Source organism: Somniosus microcephalus, chromosome 22 (assembly GCF_052327205.1).
Source record: "Somniosus microcephalus isolate GS21.2 chromosome 22, FLI_Smic_1.0, whole genome shotgun sequence".
NCBI lineage: Eukaryota > Metazoa > Chordata > Chondrichthyes > Squaliformes > Somniosidae > Somniosus > Somniosus microcephalus.
The window spans coordinates 19326362-19354099 of record NC_141008.1 but is presented as its reverse complement, the minus strand read 5'-3'; the positions used below and the strand labels follow the sequence as shown (position 1 = coordinate 19354099).

Here is a 27738-nt window from a genome sequence, read left to right as displayed (position 1 = left end):
GGGTGTGTCCTGTGCCCAGGTGTGATGGGGTGTGTCCTGTGCCCAGGTGTGATGGGGTGTGTGGTGCCCAGGTGTGGCAGGGTGTGCGGGGCCCAGGTGTGATGGGGTGTGTCCTGTGCCCAGGTGTGATGGGGTGTGTCCTATGCATGGCCAGAGGCGCCCGGGTTGTAATGGGTCACATGGCCCTCAGGAACCAGTTGCAGGCGGCTCCAGGACTGGGTCAGCCCGGAAACTACCACTGCATTGGAGGGGCGGATTAAACAGCTTGCGCCCGCTCATTGCCTCGGCCGAGCGCTAGTTATTGGCGGCCTGCCGTGTGAGGCGTTTCTTTCTCTCCGCCAGAAAGGTTTCCAGTCGGATTGGTTCGGGTCTGAGCCGTTTGGTGGATTGCATTCGGCAGTTTGACTGTTTCCCCCCCCCCGGTGCCGGGCATCAGGTTGTCCCGGTCGGTGCCGCCATCAGCTCTGAGCCAGGCGGTGGTGGAGTGGCGAGCCGAGCCGAGCAGACGGTAGAATGTCTGGTAAGGGCCGGGCGAGGAGGGGAAAGGGGGAAAAAGACGGCGTCGAAAGTAGCAGGAGCAGAGGCGGGATCGAGTGAAGCTAGGCCCCGGGTACTTGGCAACCAGCCTCCCCACAAAACACACTGCCGCGGGCCGCCTGCACTGGGCTCCGGCTCCCAGCCGCGGCCTCCATTTCCCCGCCCCCTACTTATATGAAACTACCCCGCGGTCTTATTCCCCGGGCCAGCCTGGGGCCCAGGCCGGCTGCACGCAGCCTGCGTCTTTACGAAGAGGTGGGGCGGTCAGTCGGTGTGGGCGGGGCGTGGCCTGGCGGCAGGCCGCTCCGTGCTGAGGCACCGTGAGCGGGTAGTTGGGCTTCTTTAAAGAGAGGCAGGCGGGGTGTGGCGGCCTTGGGCCCCGGTCCAGCCCCGCTGGGGAGACGGGAAGATTTCGGCGAGCGTGACGCAGTTCCAAATGTGCCGGGGCAGTTGGCCGCCATTTTGAGGCGCAGCTTGCGGGCGGGCCTCGCACTGCCTCCAAAATCAACCTCCTTCCCCTTCCTTCCCTCCCCAATTCATTATAAAGGGACGGGCCCGAGCACCACACTCCCCCTGTGCGGCCGGTGTACTAAAGGTTGCTTTCAGCAATCCAACTGAGTCCTGTATCTGAGCTCCCTGTGTGCGCGCCTGCAAACATTTTTATATTGTCTTGTGTCGAACACACACGGTCAGCGAAATCTGGAGTTTTAATAGATTAAAAATTAGCATTCTACGTTTGAAAAAGTGGAAATTGAAAGGGGTGGGGCTGTGGTTGGTTCCTGAGTGCTGTGTAGTAGAATTGATTGGAGTGGTACTTTTTGAATCAAATTTGGCTCTTTTGAGAACAGCATAGGGAAAGTCTTGCACTGCTGTACTGCCAGAAGTACTATCTGCTCTTGAATTTCTGGGTTGCATGCTTTACTTCCTGGATTAAAGCTGAAACAAGTGTAAATCCGTAGAAGCTTCTGTAGGATTTGGACAGGTTCTTAAAAATGTCCTAGATTTAGAATTGATGGGACACTACTGAAAATTAAATTTGGGGTATGATAAATTAAGATTACAAAGACTTGACGGGTGCATAGGTGGCAAATGCAGTGCAGAAGTATGTGAAGTAATACCTTTTTGAAGGTAAAAATAGGGAAGACTACCTTAAATGGTAAGATTTTAAATAGAGTTGGGGGTGGAGGGAGCTTGGTCTATAGATACACAGACTATTAAAGGTGGCAGTGCAAGTAGATAAGGCTGTAAAATTGTATGGCTTCTTGGTTTTCTTATGTATATGTAAAAGCAAGGAGGTAATGTTGAACTTATACAAGACCTTTTAGAAGTTTGAGATTTTGGGTCTGTCATGAAATGGAAGCCTTCATGATTATGGTTAGAAGGGAAGTAATATTTTACAGCTGAGTGAGATGGTAATGAAAAGGCACACATTTAAGATAATCACCAAACAAGTTAAGGATTTAAAAGTGTCTTCATGTAAAAGGTGGATAGAATGTGAAGTTCTCTGCTACAAAATACTGCAGACAAGTGTCTATAAATTCTTTCAAATGAGCGGGGCTGGAGAAAAGTACTGGTGCAGGCTGGATGAGCCAAATGGCCTGCTTCTGTGATGTAGTATTGTGATAACACCTACATTGACTGCTGCTGATTGCTGTCTTGCCAGCTTAATGCCAGTGTGATTTGTGAGAAGATTTTTTTGGAAAGTTTCAAAAGTTGATCATTAGCACCTTTTTTATGCTGGTGTTTTTAAATTTTGAGAGCCTGCTGTGCATTAGGTGGCTGAGATTACAGTACTAAATGAGGCACCTACTCTGGCAACAAAATTAGGAATTTGATTCTTCTGGCAGGGTAACTCCGAAGTGGCTCATGGGTGCCTGTTTCCAGAATCCAAGCTATAAATGAGTGTTTGTATAAAAGGCTAGATGCTATGTTCATTTATATAATGCACAAGTGTATCTACTAATGGATCAAATGCTTGAAGCAGCTTGATTTTGGGCCACCTACTAAACTTTAAATCTTTTATTGTTTCCACATGTAGCTTGTGTACTGTATGTTGGGTGAGACTGACACTTAAATGGGGCAAGGGGTTGAAAGTTTTTTTTAAAAAAAAAGCTTTTCTGATAAAGCTGTGGATTTATTTCCTGCAATGAGAGTTGAAGGAATGTCTCTCCTTTATGAAGTTTTTCATTCAGCATAATTACCTTTTAGTTGAGACTGCTATTTTGTGCAGTGTTCCTTAAGTCAGTTGCTTAAAAAATAGATCAGTGCATTTGTACCCTGGACAACTTGCTGTCATTTGATAGAATGGCTTGTAATGCTGACAGTAATTCACTCATTTTTGAATTGGGTACAATTGGAAGATCCAGGCTGATGTCCAAGCAGCACAGCCGAAAAGCCATTTTAACCTCCATATTTCTGCATTTTCTTGGGTGAGCTTCACTTCGTGGGGTCTCCTAATTAAACTGGGTTGATGCTGTGCTTTTCCCTTAAGGAACTAGTACAGTACTGCCTTTCTAAAATCTATTGCAGCCAAATCTGATAGAAGTGAACAAGGTTAACAGATTGCAGAAGCAATCACTGATTTTCAACTTTTTTTTTTAAATAAACAGATTATGGAAATTACAGCCAGCCTGGAGCTCAAGCACACAGGTATGCATGCATGTCAGTAGTTAAAGGACCAAGTTTCTATACAAAGAAAAGCGCTAGAAATACACAGTAGCGTTGTCAGCATCTGTAAAAAGACAAATTACAGTAATGTTTCAGACGTAGTTCCTTTGTTAGAATTATCTGATGAAGGTTCTAAACCTGGAATGTCAATCTGACGTTTCTCTTTCCACACCCTTACTGGCCTGCTATGTGTTTATAAGACTTGGTGTATTTTTATTTAAACTACATTTTGTAGTAACTGAATACAATTGCACCAGTCGACCAGTGCCCATTCAGTAGGGTTCTTGCCTTTTATAAATCTGATGCTCTAATGAATGCCTAATGCTTATACTGTTGCCTGTCATAAATAGGCAGCTAATAGCTGCTGTACATTTTGATGGGAGTAAGTGAGTTCTGTAGTTTCCTGAGCAGCAGGTGTATTGCACAACTCTTCAACTTGGGTGTGTGTTCTTATCATATGATGTAGGCACAATTAGGCCTGAGCGAGAAGACTGAAATTAAGAGTACCAAAATAGGATGTTGGGCTAATGGCCCAAATTGTTGGACCCTGCAACATTTAAGATCACAGAAATCACAGAAACCCCACAGTGCAGATAGAGGCCATTTCGGCCCATCGAGCCTGCACCGACACACATCCCACCCGATCCCTGTAACCCCTACACCAACACATATCCCACCCTATTCCCGTAACCCCACATATTTAATCCCCCGAACACTAAGGGTCAATTTATCATAGCCAATCAACCTAACCCGCACATCTTTGGACTGTGGGAGGAAACCGGAGCACCCGGAGGAAACCCACGCAAACACGGGGAGAATGTGCCAACTCCACACAGACAGTCGCCCGAGGCCGGATTCGAACCCGGGTCCCTCGTGTTGTGAGGCAACAGTGCTAACCGCTATGCCACCGTGTCTAGTGATCAGTAATTAAAGATGACTTGCAGAAGCCACTGTCCATTTTGAAGACTGCTGGGTGTAAACTACAGCTGTTCTGAGAAGGGGATAAATCATGGGGCTAAATGAATTGGGTCTTCAGTCAGTAATATATTGCTAGTGGTTGTAACTTTTTAATACATTCTGAAATGCTACAGGTGTAGGGGGCTGTGTAGGAATTTCAAGGATGGGGAGAGAAAACTTGGTAGTAAAACTATTGCATGCTTTGAGCATGGAGTCATAGCTTGGCTTGCTGTTTTTTAAATTGAGTCATTGACTTGGAGTGTAGTACCAAATGAGGATTTATTACAAATACCACTTTTTAAAAAAAAAAAAAAAAACCCTAAAGGCAGCACTGCTTGAAGGCTGGTTGCTGATCACGGTGTGTTTTGAAACCATGTAGAGCTGTGTTTCAGCACACTGCTTGGTCTTGTGCAACGTTCACTGACATACCTGCTGTCTTGTCATTGCTTAATTCTGGTGAATATGTCATTTACAGCCCAACTTGTTTTAGTGGAAGTCTGTAAAATATGATCTTGTCTGTTTTGGTATTTATACATTTTTCCCTTTCTTACAGCCAAGAAGCCTATGATGCACAGTCGGGCCAAAGTTATGGACGTGCTGCACAGGTGTGTTAAACTAAGTGACTTAGGTTTGAGAGCTACATGGAGACCATGGCCAGTGGCCATGGTCTAATCAGCCTTGTAATGAAGGCCAGTGAACTTTTTCTAATGTATTTATACCTCTCATGTAAGTATTGACTTGTGAAAAGAGCTAGTTTACTGCCCACCATCTGACTGTACTAAATGGACCTGGAATGTTAATGTTAAGTGCTTAAAATTTAATGGTGGTGGTTCTCAAAAAAAAAAAAAAAAAAAAAAAAAAAAAAAAATTGCTTCTGTAATCTTTTCGAAAGCTAAACTTGAGTCTCAGTCAGCCACAAAGTGCTGCAGTGCAAATCGCTTCCCTACAAATACTTCATATGCTGTTATGGCATCGACTGAACCCTGGGAACCAAACCTGATTTTGTTAACTATCTAAACTCATGGTTGTAAATGGAAAAAATAATGCAGTTATACTTTTGCTGCAAAAAAAAATCTCCTCAATATTCTATATAAACCACCAACTGAATTAGCATGCAATTGTGACTCGATAAGCAATCCTCCTTGGGTTAAGCTCAAACTGTTCTAATGAATGCCAAGGCCAGTGCTTCTGGTGCTGTGCTCTTCATTGAATCTCTTTCTTTGGAGCTGGAGGATTCAGTTTTCCTATTTGCTGTCTGTTGGTAAATGGACCCCTATTTTGCAGGTCCAGCTACCTGAGTTTTTCTGATACCTTCTTAACAAGGGAGTACAGCCCTTCTAGTATACCTTTTTCTTCTCACCATCTGCCACCCAGACAACCTGCTCTAAAGAGTTTGGTGTAAAAGTGACTGCTCAGTTTGTGTCCAGTATGTGTTTTGCCCCTGCTTTGCACCAGGACTACATTGGAGAGCATTATTGATGTAATATTGCTGTGGTGCACTATATTGATGCACTCAATGTACAATAAGTGTGACTTACAATTTTATCTACATTTGACTATATAGTAATTATAACGTGTTTTATTCTGATATCAATTGTTAGGTGCTTGATCTAACTTTGTAAAAGGGATCAGATTGCCATTAGTAATATAAATGACTTCACTGCTTTACCTCTGACTACGTCTAATACTTCAGCAATGTATTAACATTGCATAGTGTAAAGCATCTAATGTTTCGTAAATTACAGACTTTTCAATGGTGTGTGTAGCATTTTTTCAATTTGTTAATCAACTGTCCAATAAAAATCTTATCGAGACACTTGATGTTCGCAGCCATGTTTCTTGTTGCATTTTTGAAACAGACTTTTGTCACCTTTTCCATTACACCCTCCTATGAGTGCTGAAACCATCAGCCATGCCTTTGTTACCTCCAGACTTGACTATTCCAATGGTGCCTTGGCCGGCCTCTCGCCTTCCATCCTCGGTAAACTTCAGCTCGCCCATAACTCCTACCCATATTCCCACTCTCACCAAGTCCTATTCAATCCATCGCCCTGTGCTCGCTGCCCTGCATTGGCCCCTGGCTCGGCAATGTCTCTGAATTTAAAATTCTCATCTTGTGTTCAAACTCCTCCATGGCCTCGCCCCTCCCTATCTCTAGCCTCCGCTGGTCCTACAACTTTCCGTCACCCCACCATTGGCAGCCATGCCTTCAGCTGCCTAGGCCCTAAGCTCTGGAATTCCTTCCCTAAACCCCTCTACCTTTCTTTCCTCCTTTTTTAAAATCTAGCTCTTTACCCATGCTAATATCTACTTGTCTGGCTCGGTATCAAATATTGTAAACACTCCTGTGCAACACCATGTGACGTTTTGCTATTTTTAAGGTGCTATATAAATGCAAGTTGATTATTGTTGTGCTGTTTTGCACTACAGTTTTATATCTCCCTACTCTTCACCCTGTGGGAAATACATAGAAGCTACAATACTGAAACGGCCTATTTAGGCCAACCTGTCATGTTGGGGTTTACCCCACTACATGAGCAAATAGTTCTAATCACATTTACCCAAATGCTTCCGCATCTCTTCAACCCCATTTCCTGCAGGCACCTATCTAATCTAGTTTTGAACATTGACATTTTCTACCTCAGCCACTAACCCTGGAAGTGAGTTCTACACTCTTACAACTGTCTGGCTCTAGATAGAAACAAATTACTTTTGATGTGTAGCCACTGTTGTAATGTAGAGAAACACAGCAGCCAACTGCACAAAACCGCAATAAGGTATATAACCAGATAATCTATTTTAGTCATGTTTTTAAAGGATTAATATTTCAGAACACATGGGGAACTGTCCTGCTCTTCAAACAGTGTGGGATTTTTTTTTTAACGTCCTCTTGAGCAGCGGAGCCTCAATTTAAAATCTCCTCCAGGAGACGGCACTCTGTACTGCACTGAAGTGTCAGTCTATATTATGTAGTCAAGTGTTGAGTGGGGTTTGAACCTGCAATCTTGACTCGTGAGCACTATTACTGAAGCAAGGCTGAGCTAAAGCAGAAAAACTCATTTGCTTCAAACTTCCAAAGTTTTCATGTCTTGATACTTATCTCAAGTACTTAAATAGGAGCAGATACTCAAATGGAAACTGAATTATGTCTGCCCATGCCAAATTATTGCCCACTCTCTAATCTTTCTTCACCTGAAGACTACACTTGGTTTTGACCCCAGATGCAATCACATCCCTTATGCTGTTTCAAGGGACGTGAGTCGTCATTATTTTCAGCCAGCATCTGTAGTAACATCTCCTTGCCTCCACTGCTCTTGGTGCAAGGTCCAGCTTTTCTATCTGTGCAGTACTGTTGACCAGACATCGCATTACGCAGTCTGCTTATTACTAGCTTTATTTTTGTTAATGGTTTGGCAGAATCTTAATCTACCTCTTGCATTTGCTGCCCACCACTTAACTTCAATGCTGTATCCATCTTAATGGATTACCCAAGTCCAAGTAATCTAATTTATTCACGCATTCACCCCAGGCCTTTTTAAATTTTGGACGGTCCTCTTGCCTTGTGATGCCACTGATTTTGTTGTCTTGGTGTTTATTTTCAACTCCAGCTCTAGTTGCTTAGCAACAAGGATCTCTGTAATTGTAACCAGTATTTATTACTGTAACTTAAGTTCATCTCACTGCGCAACTCTGGATGTCTTAGAAATGAACTCCGAGTGCGTATGTTGAAAAGATTGGATTAAATATGATACTTGTCGGTCCGCTTCCAATCGTTGTCCATATTAACAACTCTATCAACTTGCATTTGCTTGTTCCTTTTTTTTTTGGTGGGGCGGGGGGATTTCAATTATTTGCAAGACATCTTCTGTGTTTCTCTGAACTCAAGAAGCATATATAACGGGGCGAAATTTGCAGTCGGAGGCATAGTTCTGGAGTATGCATCCAACCCAAAGAGGAATCCGAACCTACCGGCTGGCTCTCGGGTTTCGGAGTCTTCGGGTCCTCGGCCTGTGGTTTGGCAGCATCCCTGGGATCACATGGGCCAAGCTACCCAATTAAAAAGGGGATTCCGTTTTCGAAGGGAATCTCCCATAAGCTTATGAGGCATCCCCAAATAAATAAATAATTAACACAACTGAAATAAAAAATAATGTTCCTATGTTCAAAATTAATTGTCCCTTTTAAGCATTTACAATAAAAATGTAATTTTTTGAAAAATAATTTTATAACATTTTGATCTGGACCAAAATTTGCATAAACGAATTTTAAATGTTTTTGTATATTTTAATAATTTTTAAAATGTACCCTTACGCTGGTAAACACTGGCCCTATGCCTGCTTTCCCAGGATTTGCTGGGCGGTAGTTGGGCAATTAACCCACTGCTCCAGCGATTTTTGGGACGCATGCGGACGATGTGTCGTGGCGAACCTTGACCACTCGCAAGTTTCGGGTTTTCATGCATGCGGGGCCTTCTACAAATCTTCCGACGGCGTATGCTACGCTGCCATTGGCACCATAATTTCAGGCCCAACATTTTATTAACTTGTTACTTGGTTCATTCTCAAGCTAGGCCCCCTTGTGGTGTTTTCCCACTTCTAAAACCCAATTTCTTTTTAATTTGCACACTAGCTTCCTGGGTCTTTCTAGTATAACTTTCAATGTAACTCAATTCTATTTATCTGAAACAAATTCAAAGTAATTTTGGGAAATGGAGAATTCTTCCTTCACTTTTTTTTGCAGGAGTAGACTTGGGTTGTTATGAGAGATTTGCAGAACTGCTGTGCTTTTTAGATCTATAGACATCCATTCTGCACCACATGACCATTTAATTTAAAAAGCCATTTTGACTACTGTCATGTTCTTGATTCTGCATCCCCCCAAAAATTGCTGTAATTGGTCCAAGTTGAAAATGTACTGTTGGGTGCTCTGAACCTTTACTGCTACCATCAAGGTTGGTTGGTGCAGTCTTGTTTCCAGGTTGCCATGACTTCCCTATCCAGTCACAAGAGTCGCTGATTATCTGCTAGTCCTGCAAAATTTTAAACTTTTTTCTTTTTCAGTGGTCACATGGCTTCTACAGGAAAGAATATTTTGAACTTGGCCGTGAGCTTTAGACACACTCTTGGAGTTCATGTTAATAATTTCAACCCATAACATTAAATAGATGTTTCCTTGATTGGCTAAAGAACTTATTTGTTGAGGAAGTACAATATGTTTGTACCCAAATTAGCTCAAATTCTGAGTGTGTGGTGTCTGCTGGCTCATTTTTGTCCAAACATTCTCTGAGCCTGTACTTCCTATGTCTGAGTGCTGTCACTTGTCCATGTATTTCTGGGTAGCCTGTAGCATGCCCAGGAATTCAAGTGAATCCTCTTGCTGGTTTTATTCTATGTTCCTGTGATCTTCCTTAGCTTTACTTAATGGTACAAGAAACTTTTTTTTATCCGGCACAGACGGGACCGACGTGGTGCCGGTTCATCAAAAATTCCGGATAACCAAGCGCGATAGTAAAAGATACGGAGCTGAGAGCTCCGTATAAAGCAACAAACCCTGTTGCAGGTTCAAAACAATGGCCACAAGTTGCAAGCGTCTCTGTAGCTTAGCAACAGCTGCAGCCACACCCTTGCCGTCCTCCATTTGTTTCTGTGCAAGTAATAAAAGTTACCTCAACCGACTCCTGAATTTTGCCGGTTAACCGACATTTCTGGTTATTTAGGTGCCGGTAAATCGAAAGTTTCCTGTAGAATAAAGCTACAGTAAGCGGTGATTTATTCTTTTGCTGGTTTAAAAAGTTAAAGCCCGAGTGAATAGAATTACACAGTATATACAGCACAGAAACAGGCCCAACAGGTCCATGCTGGCGTTTATGCTCCACACAGGCCTGCTCCCAACCTATGAACAATACCATTCCTTTCTCCCCCATGTTTATCTAGCTTTCCCTTTAAATGCATCTGCTATTTGCCTCAACTACTCCTTGTGGTAGCGAGTTCCACATTCTACCCACTCTCTGGGTAATGAGGTTTCTCTTGAATTACGTATTGGATTTATTTGTGACTATCTTGTATTTATGGCCCCTGGTTTCGATTTTCTCTCTCTCCCCCTGCCCCAACCAAACAAGTGGAAAGATCTTCTCCACGTCTACCCTATCAAACCTTTTCAAAATCTTAAAGACCTATCAGGTCACCCCTTAGCTTTCTCTTTTTCTAGAGAAAAAACCCCAGCCTGCTCAATCTTTCCTGATGGGTATTAACCTCTGTTCTGGTATCGTCCTTGTAAATCCTTTTTGCAACTTCTCCAGTGCCTCTATATCCTTTTATAATATGGAGACCAGAACTGTTCACAGTACTCCCATGTGTGGTCTAATACTAGGTTCTATACAAGCTTAACATCATTTCAATACTTTTCAATTCTATCCCTCTTAGAAATGAACCCTAGTGCTTTGTTTCCATTACAGCCTTATTAACTAACCTTTGCTACTTTTAGTGATTTTTGTTTTGCGTCTACCCCTAGATCACTTTGCTCCTCTACCCCATTCAGACTCTCATTTTCCAAGGAGTATGTGGTGTCTTTATTCTTCCTACCAAAATGCACCACATCCCACTTGTCTATATTGAAATTCATATGCCAATTACACACCTATTCTGCAGGTTTATTAATGTTGTCTTGTATTTTCTCTCGGCTGTCCTTGTTAAAAATCCCCCCCACCCCCGCCCTCCTGGTTTGAATAGTAGCAATGACCCAAATGTGAAATTTAACTGTTACTTTCTACTTACTTAAGCAGGGACTGCACTAAACAATGTATTGTGTGCAGTTCTCTTGCCAGCCACAGAAGCTATGGTCTGAATATATATCCTGGTTTTAGACAGGACTCCCCAATTTGAGGAATGCTTTCCAGAAAATGACTGCGACTGAACAATTTTAGTTGTCAAATTCAAAAAGCTGACCCAAACACTTAATCCCACAAAATGTTTGTATTTGAATAGAATGGTTTTCCCCTTCCCTCAGACAATGACAAGTCTGTTAACATTTTTAAAAAAAAATAATAATTTGACCTTTTTGTGTCATGGTGGGCTTAAAGAAGCCAATACCATACTAAATAATTTTTTGTCAGAATGGGTTCCTTCACTTCAGACTCTTCGTGTTTGGAGGAGGAAAGAAATTTGTCAAAAGCCTCATTCTTGATTCTGACATTAAATGCCACAGAAGAGACTTGCTGTCCTGTTCTTTTTAATGCCCTGGCTATTGAATGATAAAAGCTATTCATGAAAAGTGAGCCAACTCTGATACAGCAGGTTTGCTGCTTTGAATCTTTCTATCCTGTTTGTTCCTTGCCCCCTTCCTCTCATTGGCCATTATTGTTTGAGTAGTTTGCAAGTTGGCAGACTTGTTCTGACTCCTGATTCTTTATCTAGATAAATATTCACCAGCTGCAGTCCTAAGCAAATGTCTTGCTTGATGACTGCTTATAGGAATGCTCCGACATGTTGTACCATGGATTGACACGCTCATGTGTTGAAATCCTGAATTCATTACTCTGCCATTCTGGGTAATTGAATGAAAGTCAGATGTTTAGCCACAGACAGAACAATAAAGACCGAACGCTCCGTGGTGTCAAAAGATCTGCATCAACCTTGTTTGGAAAGTCCTGCTTCCGAGTACAGTAGCATTCACTTGCTCTTCCCAGGGGGGAGGGAAAGAGATGTCGAGAGCAGTAACCCAACTGAGCCACAAGTGAGGGTATTCTAGCCCATATGTGGTACTTAGCCATACAATGACGACTACAGATCTAGGACTGCACCAGCAACATGCTACTGCAGATTCCTGTAACATTTTTCAAATACAGCATTCTTTCTGTACCAAAATGTATTTCTATCTACCCTCTGAACTTGTGGTGAATGACTGACCCAGCATTGTGCTCTGTATGTGGTGGGGCATGCAGCCTCTGTCCTTTTTGATCCTGAGCTTTAAACTCCATAGGCTGTCCATATCTTTAAATCCTCTTGCTCCACCACCTTCTACCTTTTCCCTGACTGCTGAAACCTGTGTCCATGCTTACAGTACCCCTTGACTCCAACAAACTAGTAGTTGCCAGCCTCCCTACTTCACCCTAAACAAACTTCCAGATTATTTAAAAACCTGCTGCATGTATTGTTATGCACCAATCCCTGCGCTCATTACCTGACCTGGATTGGCTCCCTTCTTCCCCCTCTTTCTCCCACCCCCATATCCATGCACGCCGTTCCAATTCCTTGTCATTATAAGCAACAACAAAAAAAAAAAAAAATACAGATGCTGGTAATCTGAATAGAAATTGCTGGAAACATGCAACTACCCTTTCAGAGTCTAGAAGGTTTTTTGAGAACTTGTGTAAATGCCTTTCTTGTGTGTACTGTTAAGTGCAGTTATGAGGTAGGTGCATATAGAAAAGAGAGTTAGAGGTAGACCCCATAGTTATTTGGTAAAGCAAATGCTTTATGCTGACATTGAGTACATGGAGAATGCAAAAATGTGGAAATAGTGTTCCTCCACTAGAATACCCTATTGGGAAGGAAGGAAGTATGTCTGTGGGTGGGGGGGGGGGGGGCAGAATGTATAAGTGAAACAGTTTTGTAACTAATGTACATCTCTCTGCTAAGGGTTATGGTGGCTATGAGCAGTCTGGTGATGCTTCTGGATATGGACAAGGCCAAAGTGGGTATGGTTCAAGTTATGGACAAGCACAGTCAGGTATATCATGTTTTTGTCTGAATTGTAGCTTTCTCTAGAACAGGGCAGCTATATCAATGTAAATTGCATTTTCTATTTTGCAGGGTTGAATTCTCAATCAACACCAGGCTATGGACAGAGTGGTCAAGGCTATGAAAGTGAGAGTTCCCAGAATACTTACGGACAGCAACAGATGTATGGAAGTTACGGACAGCCTTCCGATTCCCATAGTAGGTAATGTCTTTTGAGTTTATAAGTATCTTTCATTGTATGAAATGTATGGCTTTTTTCAGGAAATTAATATTTGGTCCTCTTCAGCCCTCTGGCCCTGGTTGATGAAATAAATAAAAGATCACCATTGTACAGGTCTTTACTTCCCAGTGACATGGGAGATCCATTAGTAATTGTGTATTGAAGAAATTGTTGCCCTTAATTACCTCCTATCATGCTATTTTGTTGCACCTGGGTGTCCTACTTAACTCATACCTATCTGCCATATTTTGGAGTTCTCCCAGCTTTCATCTCCAAGGTAGTGGCACTGTTCACCCCAAAGTCAATTCAACCCCTCCATTTACCACTGGCTGGAACCCCCCAATGATAAATGCAGGATAGATCCTTAACTAGTGAAGGGAGTGCAGTGCCTTCAGGGAATGTTGCCTCTTTAGAAAGTGCTTAACTAATTTGAATTCACCATGGGGAATGTGGCTTTTCTTTGTGGGGGCAGGATTTCTTGGAGATTTCCCCCTTCTCTTCCTTCATCCCTAGGAATTTTCACACCCACTACTCGGTATTTGCAAATTACAATCCCTGTGCCCCTGCCACCCGTTCCCCATGCCATCTTCCGAACACTACCAAAGCACATGGCCCTCACTACTACATCCTTCTGTCAGATCCCAGGATCACACGTACAGCACATAGTATTTGCCACATCCCAAGTCACCGTGAGCAACAGCATCGGAGGTCTACTTGTATACATTACCAGATTGTGTATAGCGCATGCCTTACCAACTTCCTGTACCATTTAATGCCACACTTAATTATATAACTAAATTTATTTTAGCCTAGGCAAATTTATTCTACTTACCCCTGATTGACTTATTGTAACATGGGATTGACTCCGAGCCCTGGTCCTCCCAATCCCGACTTCCACTTTGTGAACAGCTGCAGCACAAGAACTCAAACGGTAAGTAAATCTTCATCCTGCAACTAATGCATGACCATTGTTAAAGTACACTTGATGTATTTGGGTGGCAGAGTGCTCCTATCTACTATAATCCTGAACCCACATACACATTAGTTATATAGTGACACCTTTCCCAGTGATACCTCAGCCCTGCTGCGCTGACCTACCTGTTTCTGCTTTAAAATTAACTGCTAATTGGCTATAGTTCAGGTTATGAACTGTACAGGAAACTTTGTGATACCCGGCACTGACAGATCGGCAACAGCTCGGTCCAATCAAAACTGCCGGACATACAAAGTTAATATTGAAGCATACGGAGGTTGTCATCTCCGTATCTGACAACAAACGCTGTTGCTTAGCAACAGCTTCTAAAGAGGCAGCTGCAAGTGTCTGTAGCTGAAGCTGTTGCTATAGCTACAGACCTTGCAGTGGGGGAAGAAAAAAAGAACGAGATCTAAAAAAAACTTAGAAAACGGCTCCTGATTTTTGCCGTTAGATCGAGTATTCTGGACATACAACCTCCGGATAAACCAAAGTTTCCTGTATTAATAAACCATTAAACACTTTTGATAGCAGGTTGTGGAGCAGACACTGTTTCCATTTCAATTGAGACTCTGATGCCAAGCTTACGCTACTTCATTCCAGCAGCCATAGCTCTTGGGCCCTGGCTCCCCCTCTCTTTGTTCCCAGAAATAGAACTCCCAGCATTGCCTTTTTCTTTCACTCCTGGCTTTTTTTTGCCACACCAGCTTGCACTCTAACTTGCTCCCCATAGCATAGTGTCTGTGTCAGTTTAATTTCTGGTCAGTTTTTACTATTCAAGCACAGGTTTCTCATGGGATAGGACTATATCCCTATCTCCTGAATTCTCAATAAGAAACACTTGCTGTCACAAATATAAGCGGTGTTGCAATTTATAAAAAAAAAATAAAAAAAAAAATTTTAAAAATCTATAAACAAAAGTTGAGATGCACCTTGTTGAGGTACAGGAAACTGGTTTATCCGGAGGTTAATTGTCCAGAATGCTCGAGCCACCGGCAAAAATCGGGAGCCGTTTGTTAGGTTTTTTTTCCCACCAGTCAGGCTCTGCAAGGTCTCGCTGAAGCTGTTGCTAAGCTACAGAGACGCTTGCAAGGTACGGCCGGCTGTTTAGAAGCTGTAGGATTTGTTGCCAGATACGGAGCTCAAAATCTCCGTATGTTTCAACATTAGCGCTGGTTTGTTCGGCAGTTTTGATGGGACGGCAACAGCTCGGTCCCGTCGGTGCCGGATAGCACAAAGTTTCCTGTATCTATAATTGAGACTTCCTATTTGCCGTGCGTATTTCCTGGGTGTCAAACTTGGAATTACTTTTAAACTAAGTTATCTATACTTCTCCAACAGAAGCTATGTGGTATTCATCAGAGAGCCACTGCTTTGCACTTGCCTGCCTGTTTTGATGCTTACCCATCCAGTGGACCTGGAGTTCTGTCAGGCTGCCAACTTGCCTGCCCTGTTTCTCGGATTACAAAATTGTGCTATTGATTTTTTTCCCCCCTTGATGGTCAATAACAGGAAAGTTATGGAACATGATAGTAAAGGCTTTATGAATGGATGGTGGCCTCAAACCACTGTTCGCAAGGCACCCTGCAAATCATGGCCGCCTAGCTGCCCTGAATCCTGAACTACATACTGGTTTTCCTAACCACTGGATAGCCACTGAACACTTCAACCAGTGCCACTTTCCTCAACCAGGAGCAGTGACCCCAGTAACTGCTACAGTGCCTATGACCACTGGACAAACCTGGACCCTTACTAAGGAAAACATTGGATGTTCTATTTAATGACTACTTCTCTTGCAGCTATGGCTCAAAATCCGAGACAGAATATAGCACCCAGCCAAGCCAACCAAGTTACAGCCACCCAACTTCGTATCATCCACCTCACGAGAACTATGGCCAGCAGAGCTCAGGAGGTAAGAGCAGTAGGTAGCATAGAATCACTGATTAATGTACCAGTGCTAAACTGTGTGGATGTGGGAGAGCAGTAGAGAGGAGGTGTACTGTAATATTCAAATTTTCATTATCTACATAGGCCAGTAAAAGTATTCCATGGTTGGGGGTGGGGGGGGTGTAGAAAGGAAGCATGTCCAGGTTCGGAGGCTATATAACTGCTTAGCCAGGAAGTCAGTTTGACAAATAGGCAAAGTGTTGAGTTTGTTTTGATATATTAACTTGTGGAGAACAAAATCCTCTAAATGAGAATTAAGTAAAAGTCTGAAAACTAGCAAAAGTTTAACTGGAGGCGATTTGAAGTGACAATTGCTAATAACCAGTGTGTGCTTTTTTTCCAAAGATGACTATGAGCAGGATAGACCCGGCAGAAGTAAACTTGGAGATGACAACCGGAACTTTGCCAGACCGCAGGGTAATGGGGATAGAGGCCGTGGAGGATATAGTCATGGTGGCTTTGACGGTGATGGTAGAGGGGGACATGGTAGAATGGGGTAGGTGCTTCTCTTTATGCTTAATTAAAAACCTATATGCCTGTCCTTTACAACTATTAACACAATCCCTGTTATCTGTACATGGGAGTTAATTTGTATATGTACTATATAGTTTGTTAATCAATTTTCCCGTTTAAAAGGTTAAGTGCAGTTTGAACCATTCGGCACACTACAAAGTTAAGAAACATTTTCTATTCTAACGTGGCTGGAAAAGCTTCACTAAATCTGTGCCACTGCATATTGTATAAGTGATTGATTGATTGAATGCAGGCAGCTGTAATACATTTAAAGGGAAACGCTAGGTTCTAAATTTTAATAGATCACTCCAATATCCACTGATGCTGACTTATTTCACTTTGTTTAGACTAGTTTCTAATCAGTTACCATTAATTCAGTGTCTGTCATAGCTATTATGGCTATAGCTATTATCTAAACTTCTTTTCAACCACAAATGGGCCTGTGTTCTAGCCAGCTTGGTGATGTATATGTTTGCTGTTAACCAGTAATACTTCTATTGCGAACTCTACTATGAACTGAATAGAGTACCCTAAAATATAATTCAAACATTTTCATAGCATTTAACTGTTGTAATCCAGTAAGTGGAAAACTTTTCCGTTGAAATTTAGAGTAGACTAGGGTATACAAATGGCACACCACACTCTTGTGACTTGGTGCTTCCAAAGCCTGGGTCCTGCCCGGTCTCTGTTCCCAGTTACTTCAAATTGCTTTCAAGAATGGAATGCAAACTTGTTTTCCTCCGTAAACTCTGCATCTATTAACTCGACCTTTGAACGTAATGCAATGTGAACTATTCTTCAACTCGCCACCTTATCCAAGTGCAGACTTTTTAGAGATATATTGAAAGTGTTGGAACCTAAAATATTTCATCTAAAATGAGGCAACAGAATTGTAATTTACTAATTCTGTTTTTTTGGAGTATAACTGTATATATTCCCCAAATTTTTACTAGATTACTTCATTAACCTTGTGAAGCAGTCGGTCGTCTTGTCCATTAGGATATGCCAAACTGAGTTTTTAAAACGCTTATTTATACATATTGTTGGTACCATTCTGGGCCTCTGCTAGTTATAACATTCGAGCTTGGTACTGTAAATATGGTGCAGTTGCCTATTTGGAGACTTGCCTCCTGAGGTGGCTTTCTGTCCATCTGTGTAAGCCTGATCTGAATGTTAAGGCAGCTGCAGCAAAAGAGCATACACCCCCCCCCAGCATGAGTGACAGAAACCTTTTCCTTTGTGCAAAGGTACACTATAGAAATTGCTTTTGGGTCAGTTGGTAACAAATGTGTCTAAAGTCAGAAGGTTGTGGGTTCAATTTCCACCTCCAGATGAGTATATAATCTGGAGTGGCACTTCATTATATTACTGAGTGAATGCTGCTCTGTTAAATGTTGCACTTTTGGTAAGACATTAAATTATGGTGGTACAGGTGGCTGGAAAAGTCCAATGGCTGCCCCATTCACTTGCATAACAGTGGCTACACTTCAAAATAATTGAACGTCAAGCACTGGGACTTGAGGTACTGTATAAACTTGTTCATGCTCTCTTGCCAGTGGGGAAAGTGTTAATTTGAGAGAATTACCCAATGCATTGAGCTATTGAGTTCAAAACGACTTGCTACCTGCGAAACAAGAGCATCATCACTTTAGCTGGTGATTGCCATGTTCTTCTACCTTGGTGCTTCAAATAGGATTTTAGTGACTGCTCAAGAATGCAAATGTGTAGAACCTTTTTTTTTAAATTGGCTGCATACTATATAGCAACTGTTCTTGGCGCAGTTCTTTATATAATGTAATACAATAACAAGTTTGTAAACTGGCTCCTTGTTTTATTAAATGCTGACCAACACATTGTTAAATTTGCCCTGGGATTGGGTGGTGCTCTCGCCTCCAAGTGTCAATATTCCATCATCTATCTCCCTGACTAACTGGTGTTGTGTCTCAGGCTGACTTGTGTGAACTGCATGATATAAATGGTCATCATTTCTGCAGTTGAGCATCCTAAGATTTTGGTCACTTCCTTTTTTTGTTGCAATTTTTGTTCTAAAATTCATCACTGTTGAATAGTGATGCTATATTGACAATCTTAATTTAAAACAAGATATTGCCTTAAGATATAGGACCATAACTGCTTGCAGATCTATTCAGCCATCATGTTTATTATGTGACTTTCCGCCTCACGATAGGAGGTCTTAATTCACTAGTTGGGAGTAAGTTGGTTTCAACTTTTTGCAAATAACACTACTATCTTGTTTTGATTCTCACACCTTTCAATGACTACCGTAGGAATTATGGGATGTGTAAGTGTACATTACAATCATGGTATACAAACGCCTCACAATGCATTCCCTTGGTAATCTTTTTATATTCCTTTTACAAGATTGCAGTATGGTCACAGTTATGTTAAACTTGAGTGGAACAAGGAAAAGAGGTAAAAGGATTCTGTTTTATTTTGCACTGCTTTTCATAACTGAACACATCCAATAACAGAACAAAATGCACAATGCCTTCTGCTATGCAAGCAGTGATCTAGGAAAAGCACATGTATACCTGAAATGTTCAGAGTACCGTGCATTACCTTTAACTTGATTCTGCCATGAGTAAGTTTCAAAACCATCCACCGGAAACGTTTTTGCTGAGGATACCAAATACCCCCACCTATATAAAATGGACAGTGGAGTTCCTGTTTCGATACAGAACAAGATGGTATTTTAAGCATTCTCACTTTTTTTCCTAAAGGGAGTAGTTTCCATAAAACTGTGGAGTCTTTGACAGCCTTAAGAACATTTTAGTGAGTAGGTGCATTTTAGTTAATGCAACACTTCAGCTAATGGTACACTGTAACCTCCTGGTGGCCTGTTATACCCTTTAATCAATGGTCCTTTTGATAGTTCTCTCTTTATTTGTGATCTCCTTGATTGGGAGCTATTGCAAGAGCTAGAATTCCGCATTGTGTTCTGTATTCCTTGATCACTGATGGGAGAAAGTGAGTCGGAACTAAACCAGGATGGCATAAGACAAGACAAATGACTCTTATTTTAAAACTCTAGGATTTTCTCTCTGCAGGGAAATGCCTGGCTTCAGTGTGGGGCAATCATGGGTACAGAGCTCCCTGGTCTGTTGGAGCATTCCCAAGGGTAACCCTTGAGCAACACAACACTCGGGGTTGCAGTCCTTACTCTTGCCATAAACACTGTTGAACTTGGTGGCAGTGATGGGTTGCTATCAGTTCACTTTAGAAGTTAGCCAAAAATACGTACTATGTATATGAAACTTTCAGCTAATGGTTTGGGGTTGGCCCCCCATCATCCACATTAACCTTCACTTGAAGAGGAAGATACTGAATTTATCAATATTCAATCCGAGCTGCTCGGCTGATGTCCGTTGCCGAGCCAGCAGCAAGTGGCTCCGTGTGGAACGATGCTAATCCTGCCCTTCTGTTTATTTGGGAGACTTTTAAGCCAGGAAAATTTCCATACTGCATCTGAATTGGCATGGGGTGCTTTAATATTTCTAATTAAGCTATTTGCTGATTTGGCTGAGTATGATACCAAAGCATTTTCTTAGATAGGCTGATTTTTTTTTTATAAACATGGCTACGTTTGGAAGGAGGTGAATGAAGAGGAGGTACACCTCTCATGAGAGTTGGGGAGGAAAGGTAAAGGCTCCATTTGGGGAGAAGGGTGAAACATTCCAAAGTTTTTTAACGTTTAAACACTGAGCATGATGCTGATCAACACTGGCTTCTGGTTCCTTTTGTTAGCCTTCCTCAACCTCCCATCCTTTTCATGGTTTTGAATGTGCTCCTGAATGTACATATTTCGATTCTATTTGAATGAAAGCTTTGAAGCCACGCCACATAATACCACTTTACCATAGATATAAAATATAATTTGTTAATGTGGACATTTGATTCACCTCTGTTCAGTTTCTGGTCAGTGTGGCACAATGGAAGCTTTTGAACCCGAACTTTGAACTGAAGTTCTAGCACTTGGCTTATGCCAGTTGCTGAAAGGCACGTTTCCAATCTGTTACACTAAGTACTAACGGCCAAGCATACTTCTATATCTTCATCTTGAGCCTAAGTACGTGTTTGAAGTAAGATTATTAAAGTATTGTTTTGTGTGTTAACTTGCTCTGCATTTTGTGTGCCACAGGTTTCAGAGTGAATGAATGAGTACACTTCTCAACCTCTTAACTGAAGCTCATGCATTGTACACACCTGTGGGTTTCTGAAGCTGCAAAAATTCATAAATTGCTTTTAAAAAAGGCAGTTTTAGTAGCCTTTGACTTATTGAAGGCAGACAAGTCAAAGTCTACAAGCCAGTTAAAAAAATTCAAGGAAACTTTCACCTAAAGGATAAATAGCAGGTACACTCCAGTAGCACTCCAAATTTTGAAACAGGGTTGCACTTTCCCGAACACTAAGACACTAAAATTTGACATTCTCTCTTTTTTCCCCAAGTAAAGAGCTTTGCAAACAACTTTTATTATAATGGCAAATTCTTGGGTTTTTGAATAACCTAGTTGTGCCACCAATAGTAAACTAGAATGTGTCAGTAATGTTGGTCAATACATTGTACCTTGGGTCAAGTCAAGATAAAGCCTTTTTGGTTTCAACCTGTAACTGGCATGAGGAAAGCATCATTTCTTCAATTTTTTCCTCTGCAGTGGTGGTGACCGTGGTGGCTTCGATAATTTTGGTAAGTTGAGAGTATTGGAACTGTTTCGGCGAAATTCTGTATGAAACTTGTGACATAAAGCAAGCCACCATTTCCTCGTAACTTTCAGTATAAAGTGCCATGAGTTTATTAAACCTGGAAATAAAGCATGCAGGTTGCGAATGGTTTGGGATTTTCTGTTCAGTCAACAACAGGTTGTTGAGATGTACTTGTTCCTGGGGGATGGTGGAGAGAAATTAGGCAAAAAATGGCCTTTCGAAGTTTAGTACTTAAAAGATGCACAATATAGTAACTGAAAAACATATTCTTATGGACTTGATACTACAGTCCTCACCACTTAAAACATCCACGTTTAAAATAGACAGTTGCTTATGCCGACCAAAAAGCTATTATTCCTTTGCTGTAACATCAATTTGAAACTAGCGTCTTGAGTGCTCCAGTTTATTTTGGGCAGAAACAGCAGTGCTTACTCACTATAAATATCCTGCATGAGAGGAATCCTCAATCACACAGGCTGGGCTTATCAAGAAAAACATTTTCTTTTGTCTAACTACCTTTCCTAGACTTGTTTTGGATTGTGAAACTCAATTCTTTAGCTGATATGACTTATTCGTGCAGATAGGTAAACAGATTCAGCACGTGCTGAGATTATCATTTGCAAAGCAAGAAGCTGATATTTAGTAATAGGAGCTGGCTGAATGACTGACTACATCCAAACAAGCATTTGCCCCTGGTGTAATTGTCCAGACCAACATATCAAGACAGGAGCGGGAAATATTCTCAATCCATTGTGCAAAGATAAGGCTCGGGACATAAATTATACCTAAAATGATGTATTAACTGCACGCTGCACCCATCTGTAAATGATCGAAGTGCAGTAAAGATTTTGTGTACTGACGCTCACCTGCCATAAAGTCTGCCTAACGTGTTCGAACAATTGGGTGGTGTTATTTAGGCACTAAACACCTGTTTCAGAAGCTTTTGTTTGTTGTTATGCCGGCCATCATATATTGTGGGCAAATGGCGTTTGTACGAAGACGCCTGCTATAAGTGGTGGGGACTGTATTGGGATACAATCAGCATGATGGTTTGGACACCACCTTGAGGAAATGAAGCAGTACACATACTTGATGTGGATATCAGTATGCAGGTCAATTCCTGGGCTTAAAAATAGAAAAGCAGAGTGGTTTCAATGGTTGGTATTTGTGGATAATGTTGCACCTAAAGAAGTGGAAGCATTGTTATAGTTGCATTTCTGAATGAATGTTTCTACTTAAACATAGTGCAACTTGGTCTTGTATTTCATTAAAATTACTTTTTAAAGTGATTAGAGCTCTTGTCCTTTCTCCATCTATACAGATTCAAGAGACCGTGAACAAGGATCTAATCCTGGTAGGCAAACTTTAATATTCTACAGACTAGTGATGTCTCTGGCATTACTTGCTGTAAAAGATGCCACAGAGAACTAAAGAGTTGTCTGCTGGAAATTTGCAAAATTTGAATGCGCATGAACTATTTGAGGTCTAGTTGTCCACTCGGTCTAATTAAAACTGAGTTTGGTCACACTTCAAATGATATGCCTTGCTGACTGCAAGCACAAATCTGATAACCTGTTAATTAGAGACTTAGCTGGTATTTTAGTACCATTCTGTTGTTTCTCATTCTCTCTCCTGGAGAGAATAAATATTCCTGGACTCTTGGCTTTTTAATAAACAACTTTATTGTTTATCCTCCCAGGAACCTGGTTCTTTAAAAAAAAACATTTAGCTGTTTTTGCACTGTCCTTGGTATTGCCCATGTCCTGTGAGCACCATAGCTTTCTCTACTTGCATGATTAATTTTGTTGTGACTAGTTCCATGTAATCCTGGTGTTCCGAGAGTATCCTTAATCACTTGAATTCAGTTGCAGTCAGATTTGGCTTCAGCTACTGATTGCTCCCAAAGGAAACCAAGTCCTTGCAGTTTCAGAATTTTAGCGTGTCTTTCTGATATTCTGGCTCTGGAGCTTTATATCACAATAATTAGACTAGTATCTACAAGGAAGAGTAGCAAGACTATAAAACATGTCTTTTTATCCACAGCTTCTGATGATAACTCGGATAACAACACCATTTTTGTCCAGGGTCTGGGAGATGATGTGACAACTGAACAAGTTGCTGAGTTCTTCAAACAAATTGGTGTGATTAAGGTTTGTGCATCTTCTTCTTAGGCAGTCCCTTGGAACCGCGGATGACTTGCTTCCACATTTAATTTAAAAAAAATTAAAAAAAAAAGAATTTTCAGGTGACTGAGTCCAATGCGGGACCTACAGTCTCTGTCACAGGTGGGGCAGACGGTGGTTGAAGGGGCGGGTAGGTAGGGTGCTTGGGTTGACATGCGCTCCTTGCGCTTGCTCCCGGCGAAGAGACTCGAGGTGTTCGGTGCCTTCTCGGATGCTTCTTCTCCACTTTGTGCGGTCTTGGGCCAGGGATTCCCAGGTGTCAGTGGGGGTGTTGCACTTTTTCAAGGAGGCTTTGCGGGTGTCCTTGAAGCGTTTCCTCTGCCCACCTGGTTTGTGCATACTGTCTAGTTTTGCATACTTTTTTCCTGGGGAAGGATATGGATTACTGATGACTTGTCTTACTGGGCTTCATTTCATTATTAGATTAATAAGAAAACTGGAAGTGCCATGATCAACCTCTATACTGACAAAGTTACAGGCAAACTGAAAGGTGAAGCAACAGTGTCTTTTGATGACCCACCATCAGCAAAAGCAGCAATTGATTGGTTTGATGGTAAGATCCTTTTATATTGACTGTGTATTCCACTGAGTGCCACAGCACCGTAGGCCTATTTCTGTGGTAAAGTGGTCTGCACATTTAAGTGTAATGGTAGCAAATTTAAAGAGACACTTGAACTCTAAGGAGCACCCCATTACTTTTGAAGTGTTTGTTATGTTAGGCAATTACGACAGTCAATTATGCAGATTTGTCCCACAAAACCATAAATGACAATTCTAACATTGTAGCACTCACTCCATAGTGCAGGCAATTGTCAGCCTAAGTTGTGGTCAAGTCCTGTAGAGAGGTTTGAACCCACAAAACGTAAAGATAGGAATACTGTTAACTGAGCCAAGCTAACTTTCAAAGTACCTGATGACAGGACTGAAGTAGCCGAGCTAAATCGGGCAGAAGCACAACAGGAAAAGACTTTACCCAGTCTGCAGCCAGGAGAGGGTGATGTACTCCGCTTCCCAGATTATGAGATCAGGAGCAACAAGAGTCAGTGATAGAATGTGAAGTATTGGGCAAATTGCCAGTATATGCGTTATAAACGAATACAGAAGGTAGTACTAAAGGTCAACTTTACTTGCTGCTTCCACGGCAATGTAGTCATCGAGATGTCTTTTATTTTCCCCACTCTCCCTGCCCCTATTTTTTGTTTATATATCGGTAGTAATCTTGCATCTAAGCAGTTCGTAAACAGATGCACCTCCACTGTCCAAAGGGTGTCATTAGTGACTAGTTTACATTATAAATGTTGACATGGGAATTTATAATGACAGTGGATGCAGATGTAAGATTTTTAACGTGAATATATCATCCCTCTACATGTGATTGCTGATGCACACTGGGTAGAACTAGAGAAAAATGTAACCAGGACAAGTGTCACCTTAGCTTTATGTAGATTTTGCTGCTTGACATTTTGAGTTCAATGGATCTGCTGAAGTGACTATTAATGTAACTTTTTATAGGAAAGGAATTCCAAGGAAACACAATAAAAGTTTCCTTTGCAACAAGGCGATCAGAGTTCGTACGAGGTGGCAGAGGTGGTCGTGGAGGTATGGATGTTTCTTTTTGGCAAAACCTGGTATTTTAAAAATTGGTAGCAAGCTAAATCGGCAGTGAAGTTTGACTTATGGGGAACTTTTTTTTTGTAGTTGTTCCTATGGGCAGAGGACATGGCGGCCGTGGTTTTCAGGGTGGAGGTCCAAGAGGTGATGACTGGGCTTGCCCGAATCTGTAAGTAATTAAACTGAGTTTCAACACTTGCCATATAAAATTGATGGCTTGGTCCATCGTACCTTATGAAAACAAATGATTTAACATATTTTAAATTTCACAACAAAGACTGAATCAAGAGAGCGCTTTGAAATCAGCCCAACTGTTTGGGTGAACACTGAATTTTGTTTCTTGTTTTCCAGAACATGTGGTAATGTCAACTTTGCTTGGAGAAATGAATGCAACCAGTGTAAAACGCCCAGAGCTGACGGTGGTGGAGGCGGTGGAGGCGGTGGTATGTATTAGAATTGGGAACGCTAGAGTTTTTTTTCCCTCTCCTCCCCTTTCTCTTTCCCTGTCTCTAATTTATCTGTCCACCCCAACTTATCTTGGGTCTTATTTTGGAAGCTGGTGTTCTAGCTTGCAGTACTGAATTTTTAGTATAGAATTACTAGAGTCCAAAATGCCGTGGTCTCCGCTTTCAGCACTTGGAATGCCTAAATTTAAATATCAAGGCTTCCAGTTTATTTTATTCCTGGTGCCTTCCCTAAATTTGAAACCAAGATTTGCTGCCTGGCCTGCTGAGTTTATCCAGCGTTTTCTGTTGTTTTGGATTTCCAGCATCCGCAGTATTTTGCTATTGTATTTGAAACCTAGGTGTTTGACGAGGCTTGGGTTTTTTTTCCAGGATTTTTTTATTTTTTATTTTTTTATTTTTTTTAAACGGGTTCTTCCTGTTTTCTTAGAGCATCATGGAAGAGGTGGATTCAGAGGCCGCGGGGGATTCCGTGGAGGCAGAGGTGGAGAACGTGGTTATGGTGGCTCTGGAAAAATGAGCGGAGGAAGGTATGCACTAAAATACAACTGATTTATTGATCTTTATTTCTCCCTCCAGTATTATCAATCGTGCATGGTTTCTGAATGACATAAGCAACTATTTAGAAAATCATACCGTGACCAAATTATGCTAATCTAAATGGTATGGCAGCTGTAGCTACTATGACTGGAAAGCCCTGCAGCGGGTAGTCAAAACTGCCCAACGCATTACCGGCACCCGGCTACCGACCATAGAGCACATATACCAGAAACACTGTTTACGGAGGTCACGGTCCATCATCAAAGACCCTACCCACCCCAGCCACAGTCTGTTTGCCCTCCTGCCATCTGGGAGACGTTACAGATGCATTCGCACCCGTACGACCAGATTTAGGAACAGCTTCTTTCCCAGGGCTGTCATCCTACTGAACTCCACAAATAAACTCTAAAGCCTGCACATCTGCCAATGCACTTTATTATGGTTATGTTTATGTTAATGTATTACAAGCCAAATGTATGTTGAATGTTTAAATGTCTTAATCTAAATGTACACTCTCGGGAGCCGCAAGCCTACATTTCGTTGTACTGCACTTGTGCACTAACAATGACAATAAAGTTGATTATGATTATTATTATTTTGGTGTGAAAGGGAGCCATACTAGTGCAGGGCTATCCAAACAATGTTAAAGCCCTTATTTCTTGCTGGTTTGCCTCATATTTTAATTTCATGAAGGTTCTTGCCTCATTGGTGGATAATTACTAAACAACATCTTGAGTATAGGCAAATAAATTGATTTTTAAACTTGTGATTTTGTGGGGCACCATGGTGCGCAGGCACATGACGAAGAAAAAAGCTTGCACATCACCTGGTGCGTAAACACTGCTGTCTAGTCAGATCTCTGGCAGAATTTGCTGAAGCACAGATGTTGAAGTCTAATTGTGTGTTCGTGTGGAAAATGTTTGATCTGTTTTTAATTTCAGAAGTGATTACAGATCAGATCGACGTGATAGGCCTTACTGACAGCATGCTGGGAACAAGATTTCTTTTCTTTTTTTGCTTTAGTGGTGCTTTAACATTGATGCAATGTAATGTACTTTTTCACAGTATGTATTTGAAGACAAAGATTAAAATGAATTTTTAATAAATTGCCTGTACAGTGACTTGTCTTTGACTACTCTAGTTGGTTCAGTAGCATCAGCATAGCTGGATGTTTCATGTGAACAGTACACTTGTATGCAACTGTGGTTCATTACCGTGTCTTTTTGGGTGGTATCTTTCCCTTTTCTGTATAGGGGGATTCATAAAATGTATAAAAATGTGACTGCAATACTTTCAGTTGAAGTTTAGTCTTGAGTTTTAATTATGGATACTAAACATGTTGCTTTTTTCTCTTAACCTGAAATCTGCAATAAAAATGTGTGTATCCAATGGTTTGGCTTCTAATATCCTGTAGCAATGAATGTGTTAGCTAATGACAACTTCTGAATTTGCTAGTTCCATTGACCCTCCATTATCAGTATCCTCGGAGACTTTAGAAATCTTTAAATTAAGTCCTTAGCGGAGCCTGGCTTTTCATTTGCTCCCATGGTGTATATTCTAATTCAGGAATGCAGTCCCTTTCACTTGTGCGTATGTTAACCATTTTGACTGTTGCAGGGGGAATAAGGGAACTGCCTCCATCATTGGGTATAGTACTACCATCGGC

The 27738-nt window shown here is 41.5% G+C and overlaps 1 protein-coding gene across 3 annotated transcripts; it reads left to right on the top strand.

Annotated features, from left to right (window-relative positions):
- The first annotated feature begins 244 nt into the window (after positions 1–244).
- On the top strand, positions 245–27178 carry taf15 (TAF15 RNA polymerase II, TATA box binding protein (TBP)-associated factor). 3 transcript variants are annotated; one of them, XM_085964243.1, is made up of 17 exons: positions 245–520; positions 3147–3186; positions 4715–4766; positions 12798–12888; positions 12972–13101; positions 15892–16004; positions 16385–16535; positions 18935–18985; positions 21226–21257; positions 22596–22628; positions 23318–23424; positions 23881–24010; positions 24970–25056; positions 25156–25237; positions 25420–25511; positions 25963–26062; positions 27014–27178. In XM_085964243.1, exons 1-17 carry the CDS (start codon positions 514–516, stop codon positions 27051–27053), a joined length of 1338 nt encoding a protein of 445 aa, XP_085820369.1. In that variant the 5' UTR covers positions 245–513; the 3' UTR covers positions 27054–27178. The 3 variants fall into 3 exon arrangements, with proteins under 3 accessions (XP_085820369.1, XP_085820370.1, XP_085820371.1); XM_085964244.1 differs by lacking the exon at positions 18935–18985 and having other exon boundaries at positions 247–520; XM_085964245.1 differs by lacking the exons at positions 3147–3186; positions 12798–12888 and having other exon boundaries at positions 247–520.
- Positions 27179–27738: the final 560 nt, after the last annotated feature.

Excerpts from the sequence above, each read along its gene's own strand:
- taf15 (XM_085964243.1), top strand. Across the intron at positions 4,767-12,797 it reads GTTATGGACGTGCTGCACAG|GGTTATGGTGGCTATGAGCA; the intron begins GTGTGTTAAACT and ends CTCTCTGCTAAG. Across the intron at positions 12,889-12,971 it reads TTATGGACAAGCACAGTCAG|GGTTGAATTCTCAATCAACA; the intron begins GTATATCATGTT and ends TCTATTTTGCAG.